This window comes from Candoia aspera, chromosome 3 (genome assembly GCF_035149785.1).
Source record: "Candoia aspera isolate rCanAsp1 chromosome 3, rCanAsp1.hap2, whole genome shotgun sequence".
NCBI lineage: Eukaryota > Metazoa > Chordata > Lepidosauria > Squamata > Boidae > Candoia > Candoia aspera.
Window position 1 is genome coordinate 189,977,150 of NC_086155.1, and position 22,631 is coordinate 189,999,780.

Genomic DNA, 22,631 nt, shown 5'->3' on the forward strand with positions numbered 1-22,631 from the left:
TTATTTTCAATGGAATATGTAGGAGCAGGACTTCTAAACCTCTTTCTATAAAATGTAACAAGTCTTGCCTATCCAAGTGATAAAGTTTCTCTCTTATTGTTAGGTAACCATTGCTTTTTGTTTACAGAGTATATGTCCTGGTAAATAGCAGAGATGACCATCTCAAGTCAGAAAAACTTTCATTGGCTTGCTTCCCTGAGCATTCTTGAAAATAGCATTTGTATGCTGGGGAGATAGAATTCTGCACTTCGAAAATAAATCCTCCTATGCCTTGAATGATCATAAAAGAACTTTGAGGAGGGGGTGAAGGAATGAGTTAGTTGACATTGTTAACTCAGAAAAAGAAAGGGTCAGAGAGAAGGAAAATAAAAATTGAAGTATGTTTGTGGATAATTGTTATTTCTATTTTCTTGCTGTGTGTTACCAGGTTTGAATCAAAAGTCTGTATTAGTGCTCAGCAGCAAAATTCTATTTCATTTTTTCCTGCCAGTTCTCATTTAGTTTGAGGGAAGAAAATGTGCATCTTGAAATGTCTTTACATGGAGATGGAGTTTGGTGCTCTTGCACTTATTCAGAGACAAAATATGAGCGCGTGGTTGAATATCCCATCTTTCACTGTTCCATCCTCTCTCCATCATTCTTCAGCCCCCTTGGCTTTCTGAACATCCATGAACTCCTGAGGGAAAGCAAAAGAAAGCAACTCGCATGGGGGGTTTCAGCAGTGGTTCTAATCTCACTGTAAGAAGGGCTCCTGTATTTGAGAAATTTTTAGAGAATTTCTGTTTCTCTGGAAAGATTCAGAGAAATCATCAATTTCTTTGCCTAGGACTTCGGTAGAAATGTTCAAAAGGTGATTTATGCTCAGCTCTAGTTATTGTTTTCATAATCAGGCTTCCCATTTTCATAGTTTTGTACGTGATTTATGTATGACAAAAATATATCTTGAGGTTCTATCCCTTTTCTCCCAACAGACTCTCCAAATGTCTCCCAACGGAAGCCCAATATGTAATGTTAAATTTAGTCCCTGAAGATCTAAATTCATTTCTGCCCCAGGAACACTGTTTTAAAATTGACTGAGCTTTGATTAGATGACTTGCAGCAAACATCATTTAACTTAAGGAAGAGGATTTGTTCTAAGAAGGAAAGTAGCGCATATTAACACAGCCTTGTCCCTGAAACATATACAGAACAGGCGCACAGATCATCTGGTTTAGTCTTTCCTTCTATAGTGAGATTTCTATTTAAATCATAATACTACTATCTACATTTGCTTCATATACTCAAATTAGCAACTGCAAATTTTGTGCATTAAAAAGTTGAAAAGTGCGTTTCTTCTTTTTGGACAATGCATAAACAGACTTTCCTCTATGCTGGCAGTTCCACTTCAGGTTAGTTGTCAGTGATTTCGGATTTAGTTGATAACTTCATTAGTCCTTCGGTTTTGACTCTAACTTCTAAGCATTTATTTAATTTAATTTTTATTTAATTAAATTTATGTCATCTCCCCCCCAACAGGAGGAGGTTTTAGGTTAGTATTTATGTTAGAAACTACAAAAGTTTTTGCAACCAAAAATTAAAATGAAAATGTATTTGCATTTTATTTGGTGTTTCTATCTTTCTACCGTATTCTTAATATCCATTATCATGAGAGAGAGAGATTGAGAAAGAGAGAGATAAACTTCAGTTAAAATATCTTGTTGATTGTGATATTAGGCTAGGAGCACAACCCATTGTCTTATCCTTTGTTTATGTTAAGATTTCTGAAATTGAACTAGTGAATAAAGATTAGGTTATAAATTTGTCTTTCATGTGTTCATCTGAACATATCAAAATTGGGATAATTTTTTAAATTTAGCTAGTTATTTTGTTTGGGCTTAGAGATCCCTTACAGAGATCAAGCTATATTAAAGACGTTGATGATAAACCAATATGGTATATAGCAGAAGAAGATTGAATCAGATGTCCCTTAGTTCTTTCTCCAGTTATGGGGTGCTATATTTTCTTCTGTTTCCAGAATAGCGATGTTTTTTGACTAAATGTTATCACAGTTCTTACATTCAGCTTTGTAATGTTTAACATAGGCTACTGCTGATGGTGGTGGCAATTTGCCTGATAGCAAACACATTCTAGATATTATTGCCAGAAGGGTAGAAAGATTAACTTCTTAGACATGTTTTTAGGATATTAAAAGAACTTATAAAGATGCTGTGCGTTATTTCATGGCCATTATTTGGAAATAATGCATAGTATCTTTATAGGCTCGTTTAATATCCTAAATGTATAATAATAATCTTTCGTTATGTATGTATGCAGAATCTAGATCATAATAATTCACAAGCTGCCGCAAGACAGACCCTTCTGCAGAACTATATCCTATTAGATTTCCTTAAAAAGGATGTTTGTTTATGTTTATCTCTTTTGAAAAAAGGAATGTTTTGATTTTGAAAAAGTACCATCCTGTTTCTTTAAAAAAGGTTGGGAAGTAAGCCCATGCTTTTCTAGTGAAGATAAAGCAGAGCCCAAGAGAAGTTTTATGCTGCTATAGTCAACAGCTGGCCTACTTCCTGCTGAAGAGACATCTGTCCAGAAGTGTCCCTGTGGTCAGTTGAGCATTCCTCCACCTGTCCTGTCACTCTCTCTGCCCTTGTCTATAACTTTTCTCCCAACACAGATGGAAGAACAGAGGGAGGCAGATAAATTTGTTAACTCCTTATTTTATATCATTTACCCAGTTCATGCTTCCTAGGTCTACAGGCTAGCCAGAATGTACTTCTGCATTCTTCAGAAATTTGTGATCTTTGCAAACAAAGCACACACGATAGAAACATGCAAACATGCATTACATTCACCTTTTTTTCCATACTAAAAAAATCTGTGTGTTGGGGCTGCTTTTTGTGGGGGAGGGGAGTGAATGAGCTGATTCAGAAACAGGTTAAAATGAACGATGACCTGGGACATGAGAAACAGAGTTAAATTGAAATATATGGTTTTAGACATTTTTAAGCTGCTGCAAAAGATCCACAGCAGGACATTCTAGCTAAGAGGCAAGACATTGACTAAGTTCATGTATACTGGTTTGCTTAACTGTGGTTTACTGAATAAGCTACAACACACTAAACCAAAACCAACAAGCCACACTGTGACGAGTGAATCAAGGCAGGGACTTTGTAGCAGATTCTATTATATCATCTATTTTCACCACTGGCTGGAAGAGAGGATCAAGGATGATCTGCATCCTTCTTTCATCATCTTATTTTAGGTTTTAATTATTTTGGACTGAAACATGAACTTCAATAAAAATGTGGATTTCCAGTTAATCTCTCTTATATCAGTAATAAACCTTTGTTCCTATGCAAGAAAATAGTTTTGTGTTCTCTTTTTCTTATATTCCAAAATTTACATTTGAGGATACCAAAATTAAAGTGTTATTCTGAAGAAATAAAATAATTTCCATGCAAAGATTTCACTATCATGCACACACACACACAGTTTCCATTAACTTGCAGGAAAATTTAAGTGGGCAAATGTTCTCTACAATACTAACTTAATTACTGCAGAAGAAATAATATTGAAATGTTTTCTGTTTTACAAGCTTCTAAGCTACCGTCAGGGAAATAATTGCCAGGAATAGATTTTTCTGAGAAACAGATTTCTTTATTCATGCTGCAAAGTAGCAGATCATCATGGTTACCTTAAAAAACGGGGGAGAAAAACGTTCCTGTAGAATTGAATGCTTCCTCACCTTGCATCTCATTGTATGTTGATGTTTACAAATATTTGTACCGGATTTTTTGCATGCAGAGATGTATCAGAAGTCTACAGGTAGTCCTCACTTAACAACAGCAGTTGGGATTGGCAACTCCATCACTAAATGGCATGGTTGTTAAGTGAAACATCATGTGACTGCACCAGACTTACAACATCAGTTCCACTGTGGTCATTAAGCGAGACATTACATGACCATGACTTGTGGCTTTCTGCTAGCTTCTCCACTGACAATGCTTGTCGGAACCTCACTGTGAACCTCGCAAATGACAATCCCATGACTGTGAGACGCTGCAACCATTGTGACTCTGCACTGGTTGGGAAGCACCTGAATGGTGATCACATGATCGCAGGGCTGCTGAAACAGCCAAAAGTTTGAGGACTGGTTGTAAAGCTGCTGTCTCTGCCTCTGGCATTCAGAATTGGCCATCGTAAGTTTTATTGGTTGCTAAGCAGGGCGGTTGTTAACTAAGGACTACCTGTACTTGAAATCATAAAGTATCTATATCGGTTCAGCCAGGTTCAGTTCTCATTTAGACTGGCATTAAAGTAAAAGAAAGCTAAACTCAGCGCACTGCTTGTATGATGTAGTCTTTAGTTTCTAGGATCTCTATCCCCTGAAAAACTCAAAATTAACTCAGATTCAATAGGTTGTGGTAATGTTTTGGTTCAAATCAATTTTAGCCATCTGGTCACAGGGAAAAGTCAATCCCCTGATTACTTTCTGTACTATTCTCTGCATCACCTTCAAAGCAAGTTGCTCTGTGTTTCCCGTATGTAGGAATCCAGAATTCTGAATGCCAGAGGCAGTGTCTTTATGGTGATGGCCCCATGGCTGGAAAATAACCTTTCACAAAAGTTCATCAGAACTGTAACTTTTTAACAACCTTGAAAAAGGTTTTTAATTTTTTATGTCTATTTCTATTGAAAAAGTGTTTTCCGTTCTGAGAAAGTACCACTTCATTTTGAAGAAACGTTTTAAGCATATCCTGCAATACCTTACAGGATAAGAATCTAACATAAACATTGCATATAGAGTTGTTGAAGGATGTCATAAAAAAGCAGGTAATAAATGTATATTAATTATCTTTAAAATTCACATATGTTTTGTTTCTGCCCATCTATCCAGTTTTTTATTCAAAATCCCTTGGAATTTCATTCTGGCTTCTATTAGAAACAGCAGCTTTTCCATTTCCCTCTGTATCGTAAATCAATTAGTGTCAAATCAGCCTCCATGTCCAGAGATCACAAATCAATTTGCATTAATTAAAGCACTCTGTAAAGTTTTGTATTTCTTCTGCATTTTGGCACTGTGGTGTGACAAATGAATTGGTCATATCAGCCAAGCCGTTTTGATTCAGACGGTATTTTGTAATAGCTACGGCCACTGTCCATAGTCCTCTGAAATCCTGGGAGACAATGCTGTACTCTAACACCAGAATTCTGATTTATAGTAGCATCCTGAAATATTTTTTTCATTGCATTATTACAGTGAAGCCGTATCTATTTACTCTGCATTATACCTGTTTGCAAGTATACCTGGAACCTTTTGGAGATCTGTTCCTAGTTCTATACAGATGCTTTTTCTCCTTCCCACCAAATTAAAAGTTGCTCGTGATCACCTTTAAAGATTTACTGTTGCCCAAGGTAGCTATTTAAGAAGATGTAAACAAGATCCTCAGTCAGGAACAACAGAATTCCAGTTCCATATTGATTGGGTTCACACCTCATGCTAATCCATCCATGCCACACAAATTGCATTCACATACTGAATTAAACCATAATTTGGTTTTGGCTTAGTGTGGCATGTGAACCCAACTCCTTAGTCTGTGTTCTTCAGTGACAATTACATTTATGATACTAAATCCACAAACCTGAAGCAGAATAAGCACAGCTTGAGGGCTGCTTTTCATATTAATATTTCACACCCTCATCTAAAGATGCATCAAAATGCCGTAACGGGTCATCAGTTTTGGACAGACTTTTTTTTTTTTTTTTTCATTTTCTTGAGCTGTTATTTCCTTGGGACCCATTCAACTTTGATTGCCATAAAAGCACCCAAAGGATAGGCAGTACTGGATGTTATCATGATTTCTAAAAGGTAGCCAGTGTGGTATCATAGCTTAACACATCTAGAGGATTTCAGTTGGGGAAGCCTGGATTAGAAGATAAAACTATGAAATGGAAGAGAGTGTTTCATCTTCAGCCTTAGAAGGAAATGAGGAATGTACAAACACACATACATCCACTTGTGGCAAAACAGTAATTTGCCTTCAGGACCTGTGTCTTACCATTTTTTAAAATTTCTGTGTTTTCCTTAGAAGAGAATTCTTCTGATCTCATGGGAATTATAATGCAGCTTTCCTCATCTGGAACTCTCCAGATGTGTTAGGAGTGCAACCCCAAGCATTCTAGCTATTAAGACAGTTGCAGACTGAACACATCCAGAAGGCAGCATGTTGGAATACTCTAGATTAGTGTTTTTGGGTAGTGTGAGAGTATTCAGGAACAAAGTAGTTTGAGGTACTACTTTGCAAGCTAAGGAAAGTCTTAAACATCTTTTAAAATAATGCCATATAATAAAGGATAATAAGAAACCAAATTAGCTTGACAAAAGTGCAACATCTGGCTTTACACAGTGGTCAATCAAATGCTTCTGGAAAACACATAACTAGTAAGCACACAAGGATAATATGCTTTCTTCCTTGTTGCTTTACAGCAACTCCTATTCAAAAGCAATTTTTATAAGCCTCCGGAAACCTTTTGCTTTTGAAAACCAAGGGAATAGCGGAACCATTTTTTTTTCTTCTGTGCTTTTTATAACTGTTTTTTTTTCCTGCCTGTGATCAATTCACTGATATATTTTCTGAATGTTTGACAAGGTGCCAGAGTGAATTAAATAAAAATACTCCGCTCTTCAACTGGTGGAAGTACTTCAATATCTATCTTACTGATACACTTAACCTGACTTTAAGGCATGAATTCAGATAAACTGTATCCCCAGGTTCCTGAAGATCTGTTCCTTTTTAATGAAAATTGTAGTGGCTTTCCAAAAAGTGTGGAACTGTAGTTGGAATGACACTTGAATGTTATAATGTAATTCTACCTGGGCACTATAGAGAGTATCAAAGGCTTGAAGTAACAAGAGACCTTTATGTTAAAAGAAGAAAGCATTTACCAAAAAGCAAAATGAAAATGAAAAAAACCAAACCAAAACAAAAACAACCCCAGAGCTAATACCATTATAATTTTTTCCCCTGTTAATCCTGTGCCTTGAAAATGTTTTCCTCAAGAAAGTAACAAAAGATGCTCTGCCCATTGGCTATAAAAGAGGAAGACAGATTTTGCTCCCTATAATAATATCAAGGGAACATTAGGAGAGAAGAGTAAGTTTTCCTGCAGAAATTCAGAATTCCTCAGGAGAAAAGTATGAGTAATGTGCAGTTTTAGCCTTGGCCCACTTGATCATCTTCTGCTTCCTCATGTTGTAGAAAAGCTTTGCATCTTTGGGTGTTTCTCCCACCTTCTTTGTGATGCCTTTTCTATGTCCCAAGTATTTTATTTGTTCACTAGTGTTCTGCCTAAGTTTAAAACTCCAGATGCTTCCTATTAATAGGCTCTTTTTAAATGCTGTATCAAGAACAAATAAAAGTAAATTGTTGGCTTATTTGCTCTTCTGCAGTCTGCAGAAGATTGTTAAATGAGACAGAATTGCTTCAGCATTTCAAAAGGACTCTCTTTAACTCACCTGGGCTATGAACACTAGAAGGCTCCTGATTGCAACACTTGCCTTTGCTATTTTTGGTTAATGTCAGTGCAATTTGCACATAATTTTTTTTTTCCTTCAAGACAGTCCACCTCAGGGAAATTACAGGTCTGGGCATCCCTTTCAGATATGACCTTCAAGGGTTGAAAGCAGACTGTGCCAGATTTCCAAGGGACATAAAGCAGCTGTTTACTGACTGTGATAAAGTATGCCAGGATACGAAAGAGACAGGAAAATTCTTGACAATGGGGCTTTCTTACATATTCTTTTGTATCATTGCATCAAAAGTGGATCTTTGTCTTAATTAAGGGAATCAAATCGTAATACAACTGAATAAACAGTTTAATTCTCATCTGTGTTCTTCAGCATACAAAACCATCCTGAGAAGGAATATACTTAGATGAAGTATGCAAACCAGTGCTGTACTCAGCAAGTAGAATCTGAAAATAGGCATTCTTTTCTCATCTGGAGCTCAAATAATTAAAGGAGGAATGTACCTAGCATTCCCTCTTCCATTTCTCCATCAGGATGCTCTGGGCTAAGCAAGAGTGAGACCCACTGAGTTTCCATGGCTGAATTTGGACTTGAACCTATGTCTCCTGATCTTTATCCAACACTTTTCACCATACTGGCTCTTCTAAAAGGGCCTCTATAATGTATGATTTTTGAACCTTAGATGTTCAGACATTCCAAAATGTGTTCTTGCATAGCTATGAGAAGCTGCCAGGATCCAGTACCTGAAGTATCACAAAATCCACATAAGTTAGCAATTCTGGGAAACATATTTAAGTACCAAATACTAGATCATATGAACTTGTGTTTCTCCTTGTTTGGTCAAAAATTTATTCGGTAGGTAACAGAGAGTTCTTTCCCTCTGAGAAACTGTTCACCTACCTAAAACTTGAGCATTTAGCACTTTGCTTTAGCCTGTGCTTCTGAAGCAATTTCTCACAGCCAGTTGTGGCTAATAATATGCAACTTACATGGATGAGTCAGATCTGCATTGCGGAAGTCAAATACTATTTTGCAAAGAAGTCTTGAGCATGTAGTGCCAGCATGTGGGAAAAGAAAGTGACCTGTCAAAATAAGAAGACAGGGTTTGTCCACCTCAAGAACTAAAAAGACTTTGGGTAAATTTATGACCTCAAAACCCTTTTCCCCCTTAGATTAGTAACAAATTCAGGTTAGCAGTAGTCTCTCCAAGGTTGTAGCCACTTGCAAAGGTGAGGCTGGGCAATCTTTTGGTGGCTTACGGCTGTTCAGTTGGGTTTGGGAGAGGGTTTATTAAAGAAAAGAGGATAGGAGAGATGTGAAGCAAGCATAGTTTTGAGGGAGATCAGAATTTTTTTTAGGTTCAGTTTTAACTGTGTTGGGTATTTTAAGACATCAACCACAATTTTCATAGTTCATGAGTTTCTTGAAAAGAGCGAAAGGATGCAGCTGAAATTTGGTGGCACTCTTGCAGGGGATTTTGGGGGCCACAATAAAGCTTTGGGGGCTGCAAGATCTGATACAGAAAAAATGTATACATCTTCTAAAAACAGAGAAGCAACAAGACCTCAACTATTCTCAGTAACATAAATGCAACCCAGTTTTTCTATTTAATGCCTGGTATAGAACTTTGACCTGTTGATCAAAAACTGTCTCTTTCACAAAGCCAAATTGAAAGAATTCTAGGTAATGGAGTGAATCCAGCATTTAACCAATAAACTTACTTTCAGGAGCTTTCAAGGATGTTGGAGAAATTCCTGTAGCTTTAACTTTCATCTATTTATTGTAGATTTCCAGACTAGCTCATCAGTAAATGTTTGATGTAGATGTTTTGAAACTGCAGAAAATTTCATTCTACTTGTCATTTGCTTTTTATAACAACTGAAAAACGATTGATACTTTAGATATGTTTCTGATTAAGAAGACTCCTAGATATGGCAATGCATTCTGTTGCATAACTTTTAGAAAAGTTACCCTTAAAATAAATCCCAAAGTGGTGGAGAATAACTTTGATTCTGAAAACCAGACAATGAGTAATGAGTGATGAATCAGAGCCAATGTGGTATTTTTCTAAGCAAATTACCCATATTTTGGTATATCAAAACTCCCTCTCAGAGTGCTGTAGTCTCATCACGGATACCTAATTTAAAATAACAGGAATAGTATATGACTGTTTGGCTGCCCTTTGGGGTAAAAACACTAGTCTGGTGTTGCAAAGTCAACAAAGCCATAAACTTTCACGATCTGCAGTAGAATTGGGAAATCTACAGCTCTCCAAATGGTGCTGAAGAACAGCTCCAAGCATTCCTCAGACAGGCTTTGATGGCTCAGTGTTAGAAATCATCTGGAGGACCAGTTTCACTCTTCGTGGGCCACACTCCAGTGTATCAGATATATACTTTTATGAGGTAGAGGCATTTTTAAAAATTGGCTGTATACATATTCTGATAGAAACTAAGTTGGCAACATGGAAAAGATTATGGGCTCAGTCAGTGGCGTTCTAAGGAACAGATAAGAAGAAGAGGACCTGCAAACAGAATTTTTTGGGGTAGAAAATACTGATAAATAGTCTGACCTGATAGAAGTCACATTTCTAAGGAAGTGGCACAATACCTTCCATTCATTTGCATTGGTAGGAAGTGTTACCCCATTACTGATTACAAACTTTTGGGTGAAAGGGACACTAGCACAGGGTGCATGCCCCTTTCAGTTGTTTTTTTTTGGGGGGGGGGGAATAATAGCTAATCAATTAAAACTGAATATAGTGGGTCCATGTGTTTCATAAGGCTGACAGAAGGATACAGTTGGAATAAAGTAGGTAGGATTGGATATAAACAGATGAATCCAAGAAAAACCTTGGATGGAGGTATTAAGTAGCTCTTGCTATGAATAAGGGAAGAAAAAAACTACCCATCAAATTTAGATAGCAGTGTAATAGATCTCTGGAAGCTGTATCATTGCCTTACAAGAAGTTATGCCAGACTGAACTTCCAAGTAGTATTTGAAGATAGCAGCACTGGCTGACCTTGTCTGGGCTTGGAAGCTAAACAGGGTTCATCCTGGTTTGTACTTGGATGGGATAATACAAGGCAATGCCATGGCTGTACGTTGGATTGGGAAGTAAGCCAAAAAAAAAAAATCCTAGGAAGCAGCAATAGCAAATCACTTATGTGCATTGCTAAGAAAACTTAATGGATGTGTCCCTGCAGTGACCAGAAGATGAGCTTGACTTGATGGATATTTTACCTTTTTAATGATGATAAATAAACTTGCAGGCAGCAGGGCACATGGATCAAAGCAATAGTTTCTTCACTGACATTGGGAACATTTTTCAATTCATGTTTCTGCCACTGTATATTGTCAGGCCTGTAAAAGGTATTTCATCTGTTTACTACTCATTGGAGTTGTAGTAAAGCATAGATTTTGCACATGAAGGGAAAATGCATAAGCAACCATGAGAAAGTTGATGTGAGCTATTGATCCAGTCCCTTTTTTCATGAGGTGGAAGAGCAGACAAAGGGGTGGGGGTGACTGACAAATCGGAAAATCAGAAAAGTGAAATACTGCTCAAATAGAATACCCATAGAAAGTGTATGCACCTCATATTCTGCTGGCCTTCAGTTTTCAAGGACTTCTGGTCCATTAGTACTAGCTAAAACTTAAACAAAAATAATGAATTTTACTGATGAGAGGTATTTACACATTATGAATTATAATGTACTTAAACTTCAGGACTATCTTTTCTCCATTCCACATTTTCTACTCTTCAGCATTAACACAAGTAACAGTTCGTAAAGGGTCACTTAGATCTATCTCCTCTTGAATTCAAGATGCAATCACAAATGTGTCTTGATTGTTTGAATAACAAATACTATAATCCTGTATTTGTCACGATGCACTAAACCATGCTTTGTTTTAAGGGAACTGTGTGGTGGCAAATAAGGAATAATAAAATTTCTGGACTGAAATATATCAAGAAAAGCATTATCCAGTAGTGGTAGTAATACAAGTATTTTTAATTGGTATGTGCTTATGCATAAGCATAGTATGGCTTTTGTTCCTTTTTTGCCCACCACTAATGATAAAAACTCATGTCCAAAACGTTTTTGCCCAATAGCAGATAAATCTGCATGTACAGATTCTCTGATTATTAGTTAACAACTCAGTTACAGGGATATAGCATAGATATATCATGTAGAATGCATTCAAGATAGCTGAAATAAGTGGCCAAAATTCACTGGCAGGCAAAAACTTTTTGGCAAGCAAAAAATGGAACAAGAGCCTGTAGTGCAAGAAGACAACAGTAAAAATCACAACGTGATATGAAACAGGTTATGTGGCTGCAAAATAAAATAAAAGCACTTCCTTAATTTAAACTAGTGTTAGGTATGGCAACCCAGAAGATTGGTTGCCATACCTGTCACAAAACACAATAACGTTATAGAACAATAGGTTTTGAACTTGGTGGGAATGAATTCTCCCCAGTCCTCAGAGGTGTCCTTGGGGAATGCAGTTTCTGTTTCTCTCTTACCCAACAGTCAGCAGGCTCTTTAAAAAAAAAAGTGCATTTTAAACCCCAAAATACACAATTCAACCATCTTAGTTGCCTTGTAAAGGTCTCAGGGAGCACTCTCCATCCTCCTCCTCTTCATGCTCTGCTTGATTCCTTTGGCACTTCCTCGCAGGCTCCAGTCCAAATCCAGGTTGGCTGCTCCCCAGCTCTGCTCGTCCCAGTCTGGTCCCCCAGCTGTCACACACTAGACCTCTCTTACTGTCCCCAATACAGCTCACTTGCACCCATGCTGTAGGCAAGCACATCAGCAATTCTTCTCTTGCTTTAAATCTCTGACTCAGTTTTATTTCCTCTGCTAAGTACTTCCTTTTCTTTTTCTTAGCCTTTGCTTCCCATCTTGGTCTCTCTAGGCCAAAACTGTGTCAAACACTACTTTGGCATAGTGGTTAAGATCCTGGGGTAGAAATCATGTGACTGAGTTGTAGCCTTCCCATAGTCATGGAGGCCAACTGAATAACAGTTCTCTTACCAGTTGCAGAGAAAATATAAAGAAGGATCATTATATGTAATGCCTTGAGTTGTTCCCCCCCTCTGCCCCAAGAAAGGATGTAAATAAAATGGTGACTAGGTCTATGTTTTTGTACCCAGATCCCACACTTCTTATACCTTTTCCCCAAGGTGTAATTTTCATTTCTTCCTCTCAACTCCATGGGCAGCCTTCTCCAGCTCTTTGGAAGGTCCTCAATTCTGTTTTTCTGGCTGGCTTCACTTCGTCTGCTAAGAAGACCTTTATCTTATCCTGTCATCTAATTAGCTTGTTTTCCCTGTTTACCTTTATATCTTCTCTCTACTGTTCTGCTTCCCGCTAATTATGACCCATGGGCACCCAGATTTCTAGCTCCCAAGTTACTTCCTTGCTTCTTATGGCATATCCCCTACCAGTTTGCCCTAGACTAGCTTTATTTATTTCTATAACTTTACTGTAATTCCTTGAGTCTCACTAGTAATTCTGCACAATCAAGCCAAGCACACAGGAACATAAAAGACAATCCAATGATTCAGATAACTGAGTGTTCCACAGTGCAGAAGGTCAGCAGCAGCAGCACCACCATTTCCTGTTTGGTTTCTGAAATTACACTAAACATATGCTTAATTTAGATTTAATTTAAATTAATTTAATTTAGAGGGGATGGGGTGAGGAAGGTTAGAGATCTTCAAAAGAAACCCACAGCTTCTCAGTGTAATTGGAATGACATCCTTCTTCATGTCATTGAATGTAGAACTCATATATATTTTAAGATTATTCTAATGTATGTGTGTTTATGTATCTTCCTCCTAATACTTGATTTATTCCTTTTCCACTTTATTCTTTTTTGCTTATTTATCTAGTATAATACCTTTGGGAGTATGGGAAGTTTTCTGACATATGAGTTAAATGACATGTATAAATCTTTTTAGAGCAGACTATCAAAGCAGTAGGTTTGCTGTTTGTTAGGACAGCAAGTAATGTAATATAGCTATGCTTGTTTTCTTTTTCAGACAATGAAAAGAACAACTTTAATGCAATTAATCTTTGCTTGTGATAAGAGAAAAAATAATTTATGTTATCTGCTTCTTGTTTACAAAGCAATAACAGAATGTGAAAATTGGGGAAAGAAACATAAAGGACTGTTAGGAGATTAAAAAAAACTCTTCTTGATGAGTTTTTAAAAACTTCTCTAATGTTCTATTTGTCATGTGTAAAGGTGGAAAATACAAGAGCTTTGAAACTTAATCCTTGATTAATAGTTGAGAAGTCTATGATGTCTTGGTGAATGCCTGTGAAATGAGAGATGCAACACTGAGAAAAGCCCACTTTAAAGGACAAGCAAAGTTTACAAGCCTTTTCCCCATCATCTAAGGGACCATATCATTATATTAGGGCAAGAAGAACCTTTAACCCATCCAGAAATTGGATTTTAACTCTCAATCCCAGTCATTACAGCTAAATGACAGGAACAATGGGAAGTTCTCTGTCCAGCAACATGCAACACATGCCTGGCCCTTCACACCAAGAAGCCTCTTTGCACTGCACTGTGAGCTGGACTGGGCTGGGCTTCATGCTGCAGCTCTGGGGCTTTGCAGGAGGAAGGAGAGGCCTCATGAATGGCCAGCAGCTTCCAACATGAGCTGCAGAGCACATGCTGGAAGTGCCCCTGCAGAATCTGCGGGTGCCCTTTTGGACTCAAACTCCTCTTGAACAGCAAATGGAGGCTATGGCTAGAAGTGTCTTTGTCCAGTTTTGCCTGGTGCACCAATTTCAACCTTATTTGGTGCAGAAGGACCTTTCAGTAGTAACTCATGGCCTCATTACTATCTGTTTGGACTACTGCAATGCACTTTACTTGGGTCTGCCCTTAAATATTACATGGAAACTGCAACTGGCCCAGAACGCAGTGGCCTTGGGAGCAAATAACACCAATTCTGTGGGCTCTGAACTGGTGGCTGATTAGTTTCTGGGTACAATTTAAAATGCTGGTGTTGACCTATAAAGCTCTTCATGGCTTCCTGCATGGGACCTATAGGACTACCTGCTCCAACCAGAATCAGCCCAACCCATTAGATCCTGTGGGTGAGAAGCTGCTTGGAGTCCTACATGTTGACAGTGGGAGCAAGACTAGAAAGTGATGCTTTTCTGAGTTGGAGCTGATACTCTGGTAAGGCGTCTTTATGGGGATTACTTGCTGGCTTTCAGGGAAATACTGAAAACAGAATTATTCCAGGGGGCATTTTCCTAATTTAAACATTATGCCACCTTTCTACTTCTTTTTCATTTTTGTTTACTCTTTTTAGGATTTTATGAAGTCATTATTTATTTTTAATTGTACTATGGATATTTTAACTTTTCTATATTATATACTCTGTAAGCTGCCAAGAATCATCAGATTGTGGTGGTGTATAAGTGCAATAATTAATAAATAAACTAGGAATGTATTTTGGGGCACCCATGTTTCTATAAGGAAGAAAAATTATGAGGGAATAGTGATCTTTAGACCACAATTGCAAAAGAATTGACACACATTACAGATTGTTTGTAATAAGTTGCCTTCATTTATAGGTTTTCTAAATGTGCCTTGTAGCGTCCTTAATATATTTATGGTGTACTTTTTGGGCTAGTTAGGTTTACAAAGGTTTACAAATGAATTGAATTCTGAAATATAATTATAACTTTGAAGAAGTATGACAAGATCATCTGGGACCTGGCATTTGTTGACAGAATCTAGTTATCAGGCTTTCGCAAATGAAATCAGATGCTAGCCAGAGGTAGAGATGCCACAAAATGAAGCATTTTTGATAACCTGAAGAGTATTCTGGAACTTCGCAGTTATTCTAATTACAATTGCTCAAGTTCCAGGCTCTTTCCAGATAAATTCAGCTGAAGATACTCTCATCTGATGATAAGATGCCAATCCAGATACATCTTTAACCTCTGTTGAACTAGAAATTGTTATGTGTCTATGTAAATCCACTCTATACTAGTAATCCATGTTTATCTACTTTGCAATAGTGATACAATAATACAAAATCTTGATATTTTTTCCATCAGGTGAGTAAAGCAAGAAAAGTTAAATCATATAGCTGTAGTCCACCTGTTAATAGTATATTATGTCCTTTTACTTTTAGAATAAAGAAAAAGTCCCAGTCTATTGAAATTTCTGCATCAGGTTATGGACCTCTGCCATCAGCAGCTCAACATGCACTGCAACCAACTAAGCCCACAGCTGTTAACAACACAACATCTGAAGAGGAGCAGAATAACACTGCAAATTCCCAGCGGCGAAATCCACGAAAGGGTGAACTGAAGAGATACTACACAATTGGTGAGTGAACAGACCACTCCCCCCCTCCCAAACATCTACTGTGTTGCCCTCAGTGGCAACTATTGTGGAGTGATCAGTAGAATATCCATTCATTTGCAAGGTGAACATTAGAATATGCCTTTAAGCTGCCATCTCTGCATGGACAATGATGTGTTTTCTTCCTCTATTTGGTAAAAGGTTAGATTTAGAAAGTTACTAAATGCTTAAAGAAAATGTGTGATTTTTTTTAATCTCCTAAATTGGGATTATGAAATATTATAAATGTAATCAGCAGCCAATTCTCAGATTATTCTGCAGAAAACCAAGGAACTAATAGAAAGGGGAAGCTATGATTGCCACCATTTTGCTACTCTGTAGTGACCAGGGGGATGATTCATAGACATGGACATTGCTGAGGATTTTTAGATTACATTTATTTGAAGAAACATTACTGTGGAAAGCAAATTGTCCAGGCCTGCAATGTCTTGTGAATAAATCTAACATCTAACACATTGCAAATGGAGAGCATCTATTATAGAAACTTGTATGACAAGAAAACCTGTCCTCTTTTATTTATTGTTCTTACCATGAAGCATAGATACCTTGCCAATGGCCCTCCATACTTCCTTGAACACACTCTGAAAATGACTTGCATAATAGAGGATGAGTGTAATAATTTATTTTCTCATAATACTTATAATTTATTTTTGATTGCCTTTGTGCCATCCAGTCAATGTTGACTCTTAGCGACCACATAGTAAGATTTTCTCCATGACAATCGGTCACTAACCTGGTCTTTCAGGTCTTCCAACAGTGCTCTCATCACCACTGTAACTGAGTCCATCCACCTTACTGCTGGTTGTTCTTTTCTCTTTCCTTCCACCTTTCCCAGCATTAGAGCCTTCTCTAGAGGAAAAAAAAAAGGTGAAAGGTCCCCTGTGCAAGCACGGAGTCATGTCTGACCCTTTGGGGAGATGCTGCTTTTGCGATGTTTTCTTGGCAGACTATAGTGGGGTGGTTTGCCATTGCCTTCCCCAGTTGTCACCTTCCCCAGCAAGCTGGGCACTCATTTTACCAACCTCGGAAGGATGGAAGGCTGAGTCGACCTGAGCCGGCTACCCAAGAATCCAGCTTCCACTGGGATTGAACTCGGGTTGTGGAGAGAGTTGTTGTTGCAATACTGCCACCTACCACTCTGTGCCACACAAGGCTCTTTTCTCTAGGCAGCTAGGTCTTATATTAATAGTTATTGGGTCTGTTTTTAGGTATATTTGTTCGGATCCATGAAGGCCCATGGATCTGAACAAATACACTTAAAAACAGACCCAATTTCCTCTGCTTTCCTTTTCTTGTAGTTATCCTCAAACACAAAGGGGAGAAACTTTGCTAATGCTAATTGCTTTGCCTTCTTGTTCTAATCACCTGCCTTCATGTCAGAAACAGATCAAGCACAGCCCGTGAAAGTCTTTCCTTTTGGACAACATTCAGACCTATTAAGGTAGGATAGGATACTGACATATCCAGTGATGAATGAAATCATGTTCCTGCTTCTCCTTTGCAAGCCCTGTGCTTGTTCCTCTGGCAACCCTTGTAGTTTTCTGCCTTGGAACTACTTACGAATCTGGGGTATGTTCTCTCTACTGTTAGTAGTGGCAGATTTTTGTGTTGAGTTTTTATTGGTGAAGGAGAATACCTAAAATATAGTAAACAAAAAATCCAACAGTGGTAATACAGAAAGGGCAAACATATATACATAATAGTGATTAAAATAAAACTCAACAGAAAAAAGATATTCTGATAGAAAACAAGACATCTGATCCACTTTGGCACTGAACAATGGGAGGAAATAGTGCTACCTTTGTTTTTTCTGGACCTTCCTACTTGTACCTTAAAGGGATATAGATTTGACAATATTTATTGTGAAAAATGAGGTGTCTGCAAAAAAAGCTGCCAAAGTTAAAGAGAATTAAATGTTTTACTTAATTTTTTAATAAATGTTTATGCTGACATTTAAAGACTGTGTAACTTTTGAAGAGTTTTGCCCAAGTAATAAATGGAAGGTTCAATTTTAGTACTAGCTGAGAACCATTTAATGCTCTAGGAACTTTGTACCAAATGAGGAACATCCTAAGCTGCATCCGTACCTGAGCAGAAATTAGGTTCCAGCTTTTGCACACAGCAGTCATAAAAGACTAAAGTAATGTTTTTGTCTGGAGCCAGAAGTCAGTCTGGCACTGTGTGACAAAATTGCTAATCAACAGAAACTGTATTTTATTATTACTACATGAAATGCTTAGATCAGGGATTTATAACAGAGCCAGTTTTCATGCCCCCACAAGTCACAGAAATACATTCTTCACAAACAAAAAAAGGCCAAGAAACCCTTAGCTACTGGTATATATATATTTTATCAGAAGTAAGATAGAAGAGAAAATGAAAAGGTAAGATAAACAAGCATTTGCTTGGAGGCTAAACCGGTCTTTATTAATCCAGCATCTGGGATAGGAGATACTTTGCAAGTGGTTGGCTCCCTAAGTAGAAAAATCCATGTGCATTCCTTCTTTGGCCTTAGCTAGTCTATCCGGGCTCCCATTTCTGATTTTGAGTATTGTATGGGAACTTGGGAGGGGCTGAAGCTTACTTCCTGCAGTAATTAGGAACGATTGCAGCTCTTTGTCCCAGTTTTTGTCCAAGCTGTATAATGTTTGTGAAGATTCCATGGCAACAGTTTGGACAGTTTTAAGTTGCCCCAGGTTATCCATAATTCTAATTCCATTTACTAGACGTGACAGTAAGCCTCACATACATTGGAATTTGACATTATTAGCTTTACCAGCTTCTTATTAGCTTCAGAGAATAGACACATTCAATATATTTGGTGCAAACAATGCTGAGAATGGCTCCTTAAGCCTTATTTTTTCTTCCCTTTGCTATTGATTTTCCACCATAGTGTGTATGTGTGTGTGTGTGTACACAGTTGTAAGCAAACAATTTAGGGCAGCAATTATTCAATATTTATTGCACCCACTGTTTAGTAAATATAGTTGTTAATTGACCAAAAGTATTCATGAGAAAAATGTAACAGTAGGCTGCAGCAGCATACCATGAGTTCAGTGTATCTAATTGGTATGCCAGTTATATTTTTTAATCTATTTAATTTGAATAAGATAAAATGTAATTCCTTCCCCAGTACTAAGAAAAAAATATGGGCAAAAATAATTCGCTTCCCAAGCTGCTGATGCAAGATGACAAAGCTGCAATATTTCTTTGTTGAAGGACATGAACTTATACTTAGGTGTGTAATTAAAATCTTATGAAATCTGGTGACAGATTGAATTATCTTCTTTCCTTTTTAAAAAATCAAAACAATGAGGACATTGATGGCCTGTTTATTTCCTTGCATCATTTCAGGGTTCCTTTATAGCTATGAATGGTTGAAAAAACATAATTCCGGGAGTTTTTTCAAGTGAGTGTGGGTCTAAGAGAACAAAATTGACCTTCTGCTCTATTCTGGTTAGGGAACGTACACAGCATTAATGGGTAATAAAAGTAAACTCACTCTCTGTTCTTATCAGCTGGAGCCTTATGGGTTTTTTAAACTACATAACGTATGTGGATTTGATGTGTATGAAAGCAGTTATGTTTTTGGGCGTATTCATTGGAAGGACAGATACCGAAGCTGAAGCTCAAATACTTTGGCCACCTAATGTGAAGAGAGGATGCACTGGAAAAGACCCTGATGCTGGGAAAGACTGAAGGCAAAAGGAGGAGGGGACGGCAGAGGGTGAGATGGTTAGATAGCATCACCGATGCAATGAACATGAATCTGAGTAAACTCCGGGAGACAGTGGAGGACAGGAAGGCCCGGCATGCTGTGGTCCATGGGGTCACAAAGAGTCAGGCATGACTGAACAACAACAAAAATATTTATCTTAAAAATGTCAAATAAGATCTGTATCAGTGGTCACATTTTCAAGTAAACATGGCACGTCCATAATTCATCTTTAAATAATATAACATTTCATATTTCCATTATCTTCTTGTTTCCTATGCCTTCTGTGTAATTCAGATTTCAATATAGCTAAGAATATGATAGTTATAATAATTAACATATTTTGGTAACAAACTATTAATATGCATTTTTTTCAAAATCATATTGAAAATTGAAATAACTTACAGAAAGAGAGAGAGAGAGAGATTCCAAATATGATGAATTTGGTATACAAACATAGTAAATAAACAAACAAACAAGCAATAACTAAGGAAGCAAACAACGTATTTGACCAAGTATCCTATGGCATTCTGATTAAATATGATCGGGATACCATGACAATGATCTGAATATACAGTACTCATTCATGGTTCCTTATCAAATTGTAAAGAGGTATCAAGTTGGGTGCTTCAGGAATCAATCCTGAGTCCTCCAATCTTCAATACTTTCTTTAATGATTTAGGTGAAGACATGGAAGGAATTGATATCAAATTGACAGATTATGCAAAATTGGATGGGATAAGAACTTCACCGCTTGGATTTCATATCTATTTTATCTTTATTTATTGGTCTATTTATATTGTAATTTATATGTTTTAATACTGATGTTATTGTAAACCGCCCAGAGTCCCCTTTTTGGGAGAGATGGGCGGTGGTAGAATTTGAAGAATGAATGAATGAATGAATGAATGAATGAATGAATGAATAAATAAATAAATAAATAAATAGCTAATTCTGTAAAAGATAGAAATAACAATCTTGATAGGCTGGAGAAACAGGCTGAAAATAATGCTACAATTAATGGGGACAAGTGCAACCATTTAGAAAAGTAAAAACAAATTCATAGACAACGATGGGGAATACCTGTCTTGGTAATGGTACTAGCAAAAATAAATCTTGCAATAATAGGTGATTGCAAACTGAGTACAAGCCAGCAGTATCATGAAGCTGCAAAGAAGTGCAATTTTAGTCTGCATGAGCAAAAATATAATTTCCAAATCACAGGAAGTAATTGCTCCACATTTGAAGAAGTATTCAGATAAATTGAACAGGTTTGGATCATCACAAACAGAAATTAAGATCCATAAAGAGAGACTGAAGGGTTTTTTCCTAAGAAAAAAATGACTGAATAGAGATATGATAGCACTCTTCAAAGAGCTGAAAGGGTGTTAAGACCTACTCTTTCATGTTCCAGAGTGAAGGACATGAAACAATAAAGTTTCAAGAATGCAGATTCAGACTGAATGCTAGGAAGCTTTTTCTAACAATAAGAGCAGTTGGGTAGCAGAACCAATTACCCATAGAACAGGTGAATTCCTTTTTACTGGATTTGTTCAGGTGAAGGCTGGACAGCAATCTTAATTTGGATTCCTACACCAAGCAGTGGGTTAGACTCAGTGGCCTAGATTGCCCATTATGTTTTAGCATGCTGTGATCCTATCATATAATTCTATCTCCATTCAGCTCAGTATAGCAATTTTCTTTAGTTCTGCTGACTTACTTTTTTACTAAGGTGAGTATTCCTTTGCCCACAATTGCTTTCAGAATCCTAGAAGTGTCCATCCAGAAGTTTTTGCTTTCTTGTGCCTTTGTGCTTTAATTCCTTTCTCCCTGTGGAATGCATTTCCAGATGTTACATGGGATACTAATATAATTAAATCTGATAGCAAGAATAAGTTTATATTGTTGTAGTTAATGGTCTTTTCTTTACTATGGCCATACTACATTTTCAGGAGATGTAATTATGGGCAAGGCTACTTGTACCTTTTGGTTTCCTTGTATACTATATGGGTGGTAGGTAAAGAAGGAATAATCTTTCCTGGATGTTGAAATAATGATAAGCTACTTAGAGAGTTTCTTGAAACTCACTATTTCTGTAGGAATTGGAAAAGACCTACTATAAGTTTAGTTTGGGGGAAATCCAATTAAGAGAATTAAAAGAAATTGGTTGCATGAACATCAGATTGAAGGCCATCAAAATATATTGCACTGATAATACATTAATATGTGTGCAGCAAGAGCCCTGTTAATGATTCTGCCACTATATTTCACCTTTAATACCACATTTTGTAAGGATATATTAATATTTCCTTTCAAAGCATTCAGTGTTCTACCACACTTAATATAAGAAAAGTATTATAAGCATTAAAAACTATCAAGTCCAATTATCTAATTGTTAGCCTCTTGAACTTCAGAAATATCATTTTATATATTAAAAAAACTGCATATATATTTAAGATTTTAAGATTTACATGTACATTTTGGCATATTATGTTCTTTAGAAGAAGATTCCAATTTTACATTTCAAGTCCTTCTCTTTACCAGGTTATATGACTGAAATATTTTGGTGCATATGAAACTTAATGTATGTCATCTGGAAATACATTTTTTGGTCCAAAGATTTTGAGTTTCAGTGAAACAGTTAATGAGGTTCCAAAGAACAGGTTAATGCCAAACTGGTAAGTTACGATTCAGTTTGCAATCACGGTCTTACAATAACTGTTCAAATTAAAAACAAAATAAAACATGCACAATACTAGGAATGTCAAAGTTGTTTTTCCAATATCCTTACATTTTGGCTGTATGTAATTAGTTTATCCATCATGATAGATGTCCAAAATTATTACACAGCCTCCCAACAGAAGTATACCAGTTATTTATGGTAGTTATTTAGGGTAGAGGACTATACAAGCGCTCTGTGGTATTTAGATTTCCATGGATTTTCTTGTGCAAAAAATAACTTATTTGTGATAAAAATAAATCTGC

At 37.0% G+C, this 22,631-nt stretch overlaps 1 protein-coding gene across 3 annotated transcripts in view; it reads left to right on the forward strand.

Annotated features, from left to right (window-relative positions):
* Positions 1 to 22,631, forward strand: part of OXR1 (oxidation resistance 1) — a 210,095-nt gene that overhangs the window by 71,771 nt on the left and 115,693 nt on the right. For all 3 annotated transcript variants that reach the window (XM_063299590.1, XM_063299591.1, XM_063299593.1), the window contains exon 3: positions 15,699 to 15,895. In XM_063299590.1, the coding sequence (XP_063155660.1) occupies positions 15,699 to 15,895 (197 nt within the window). The remainder of the gene's footprint in view (positions 1 to 15,698; positions 15,896 to 22,631) is intronic.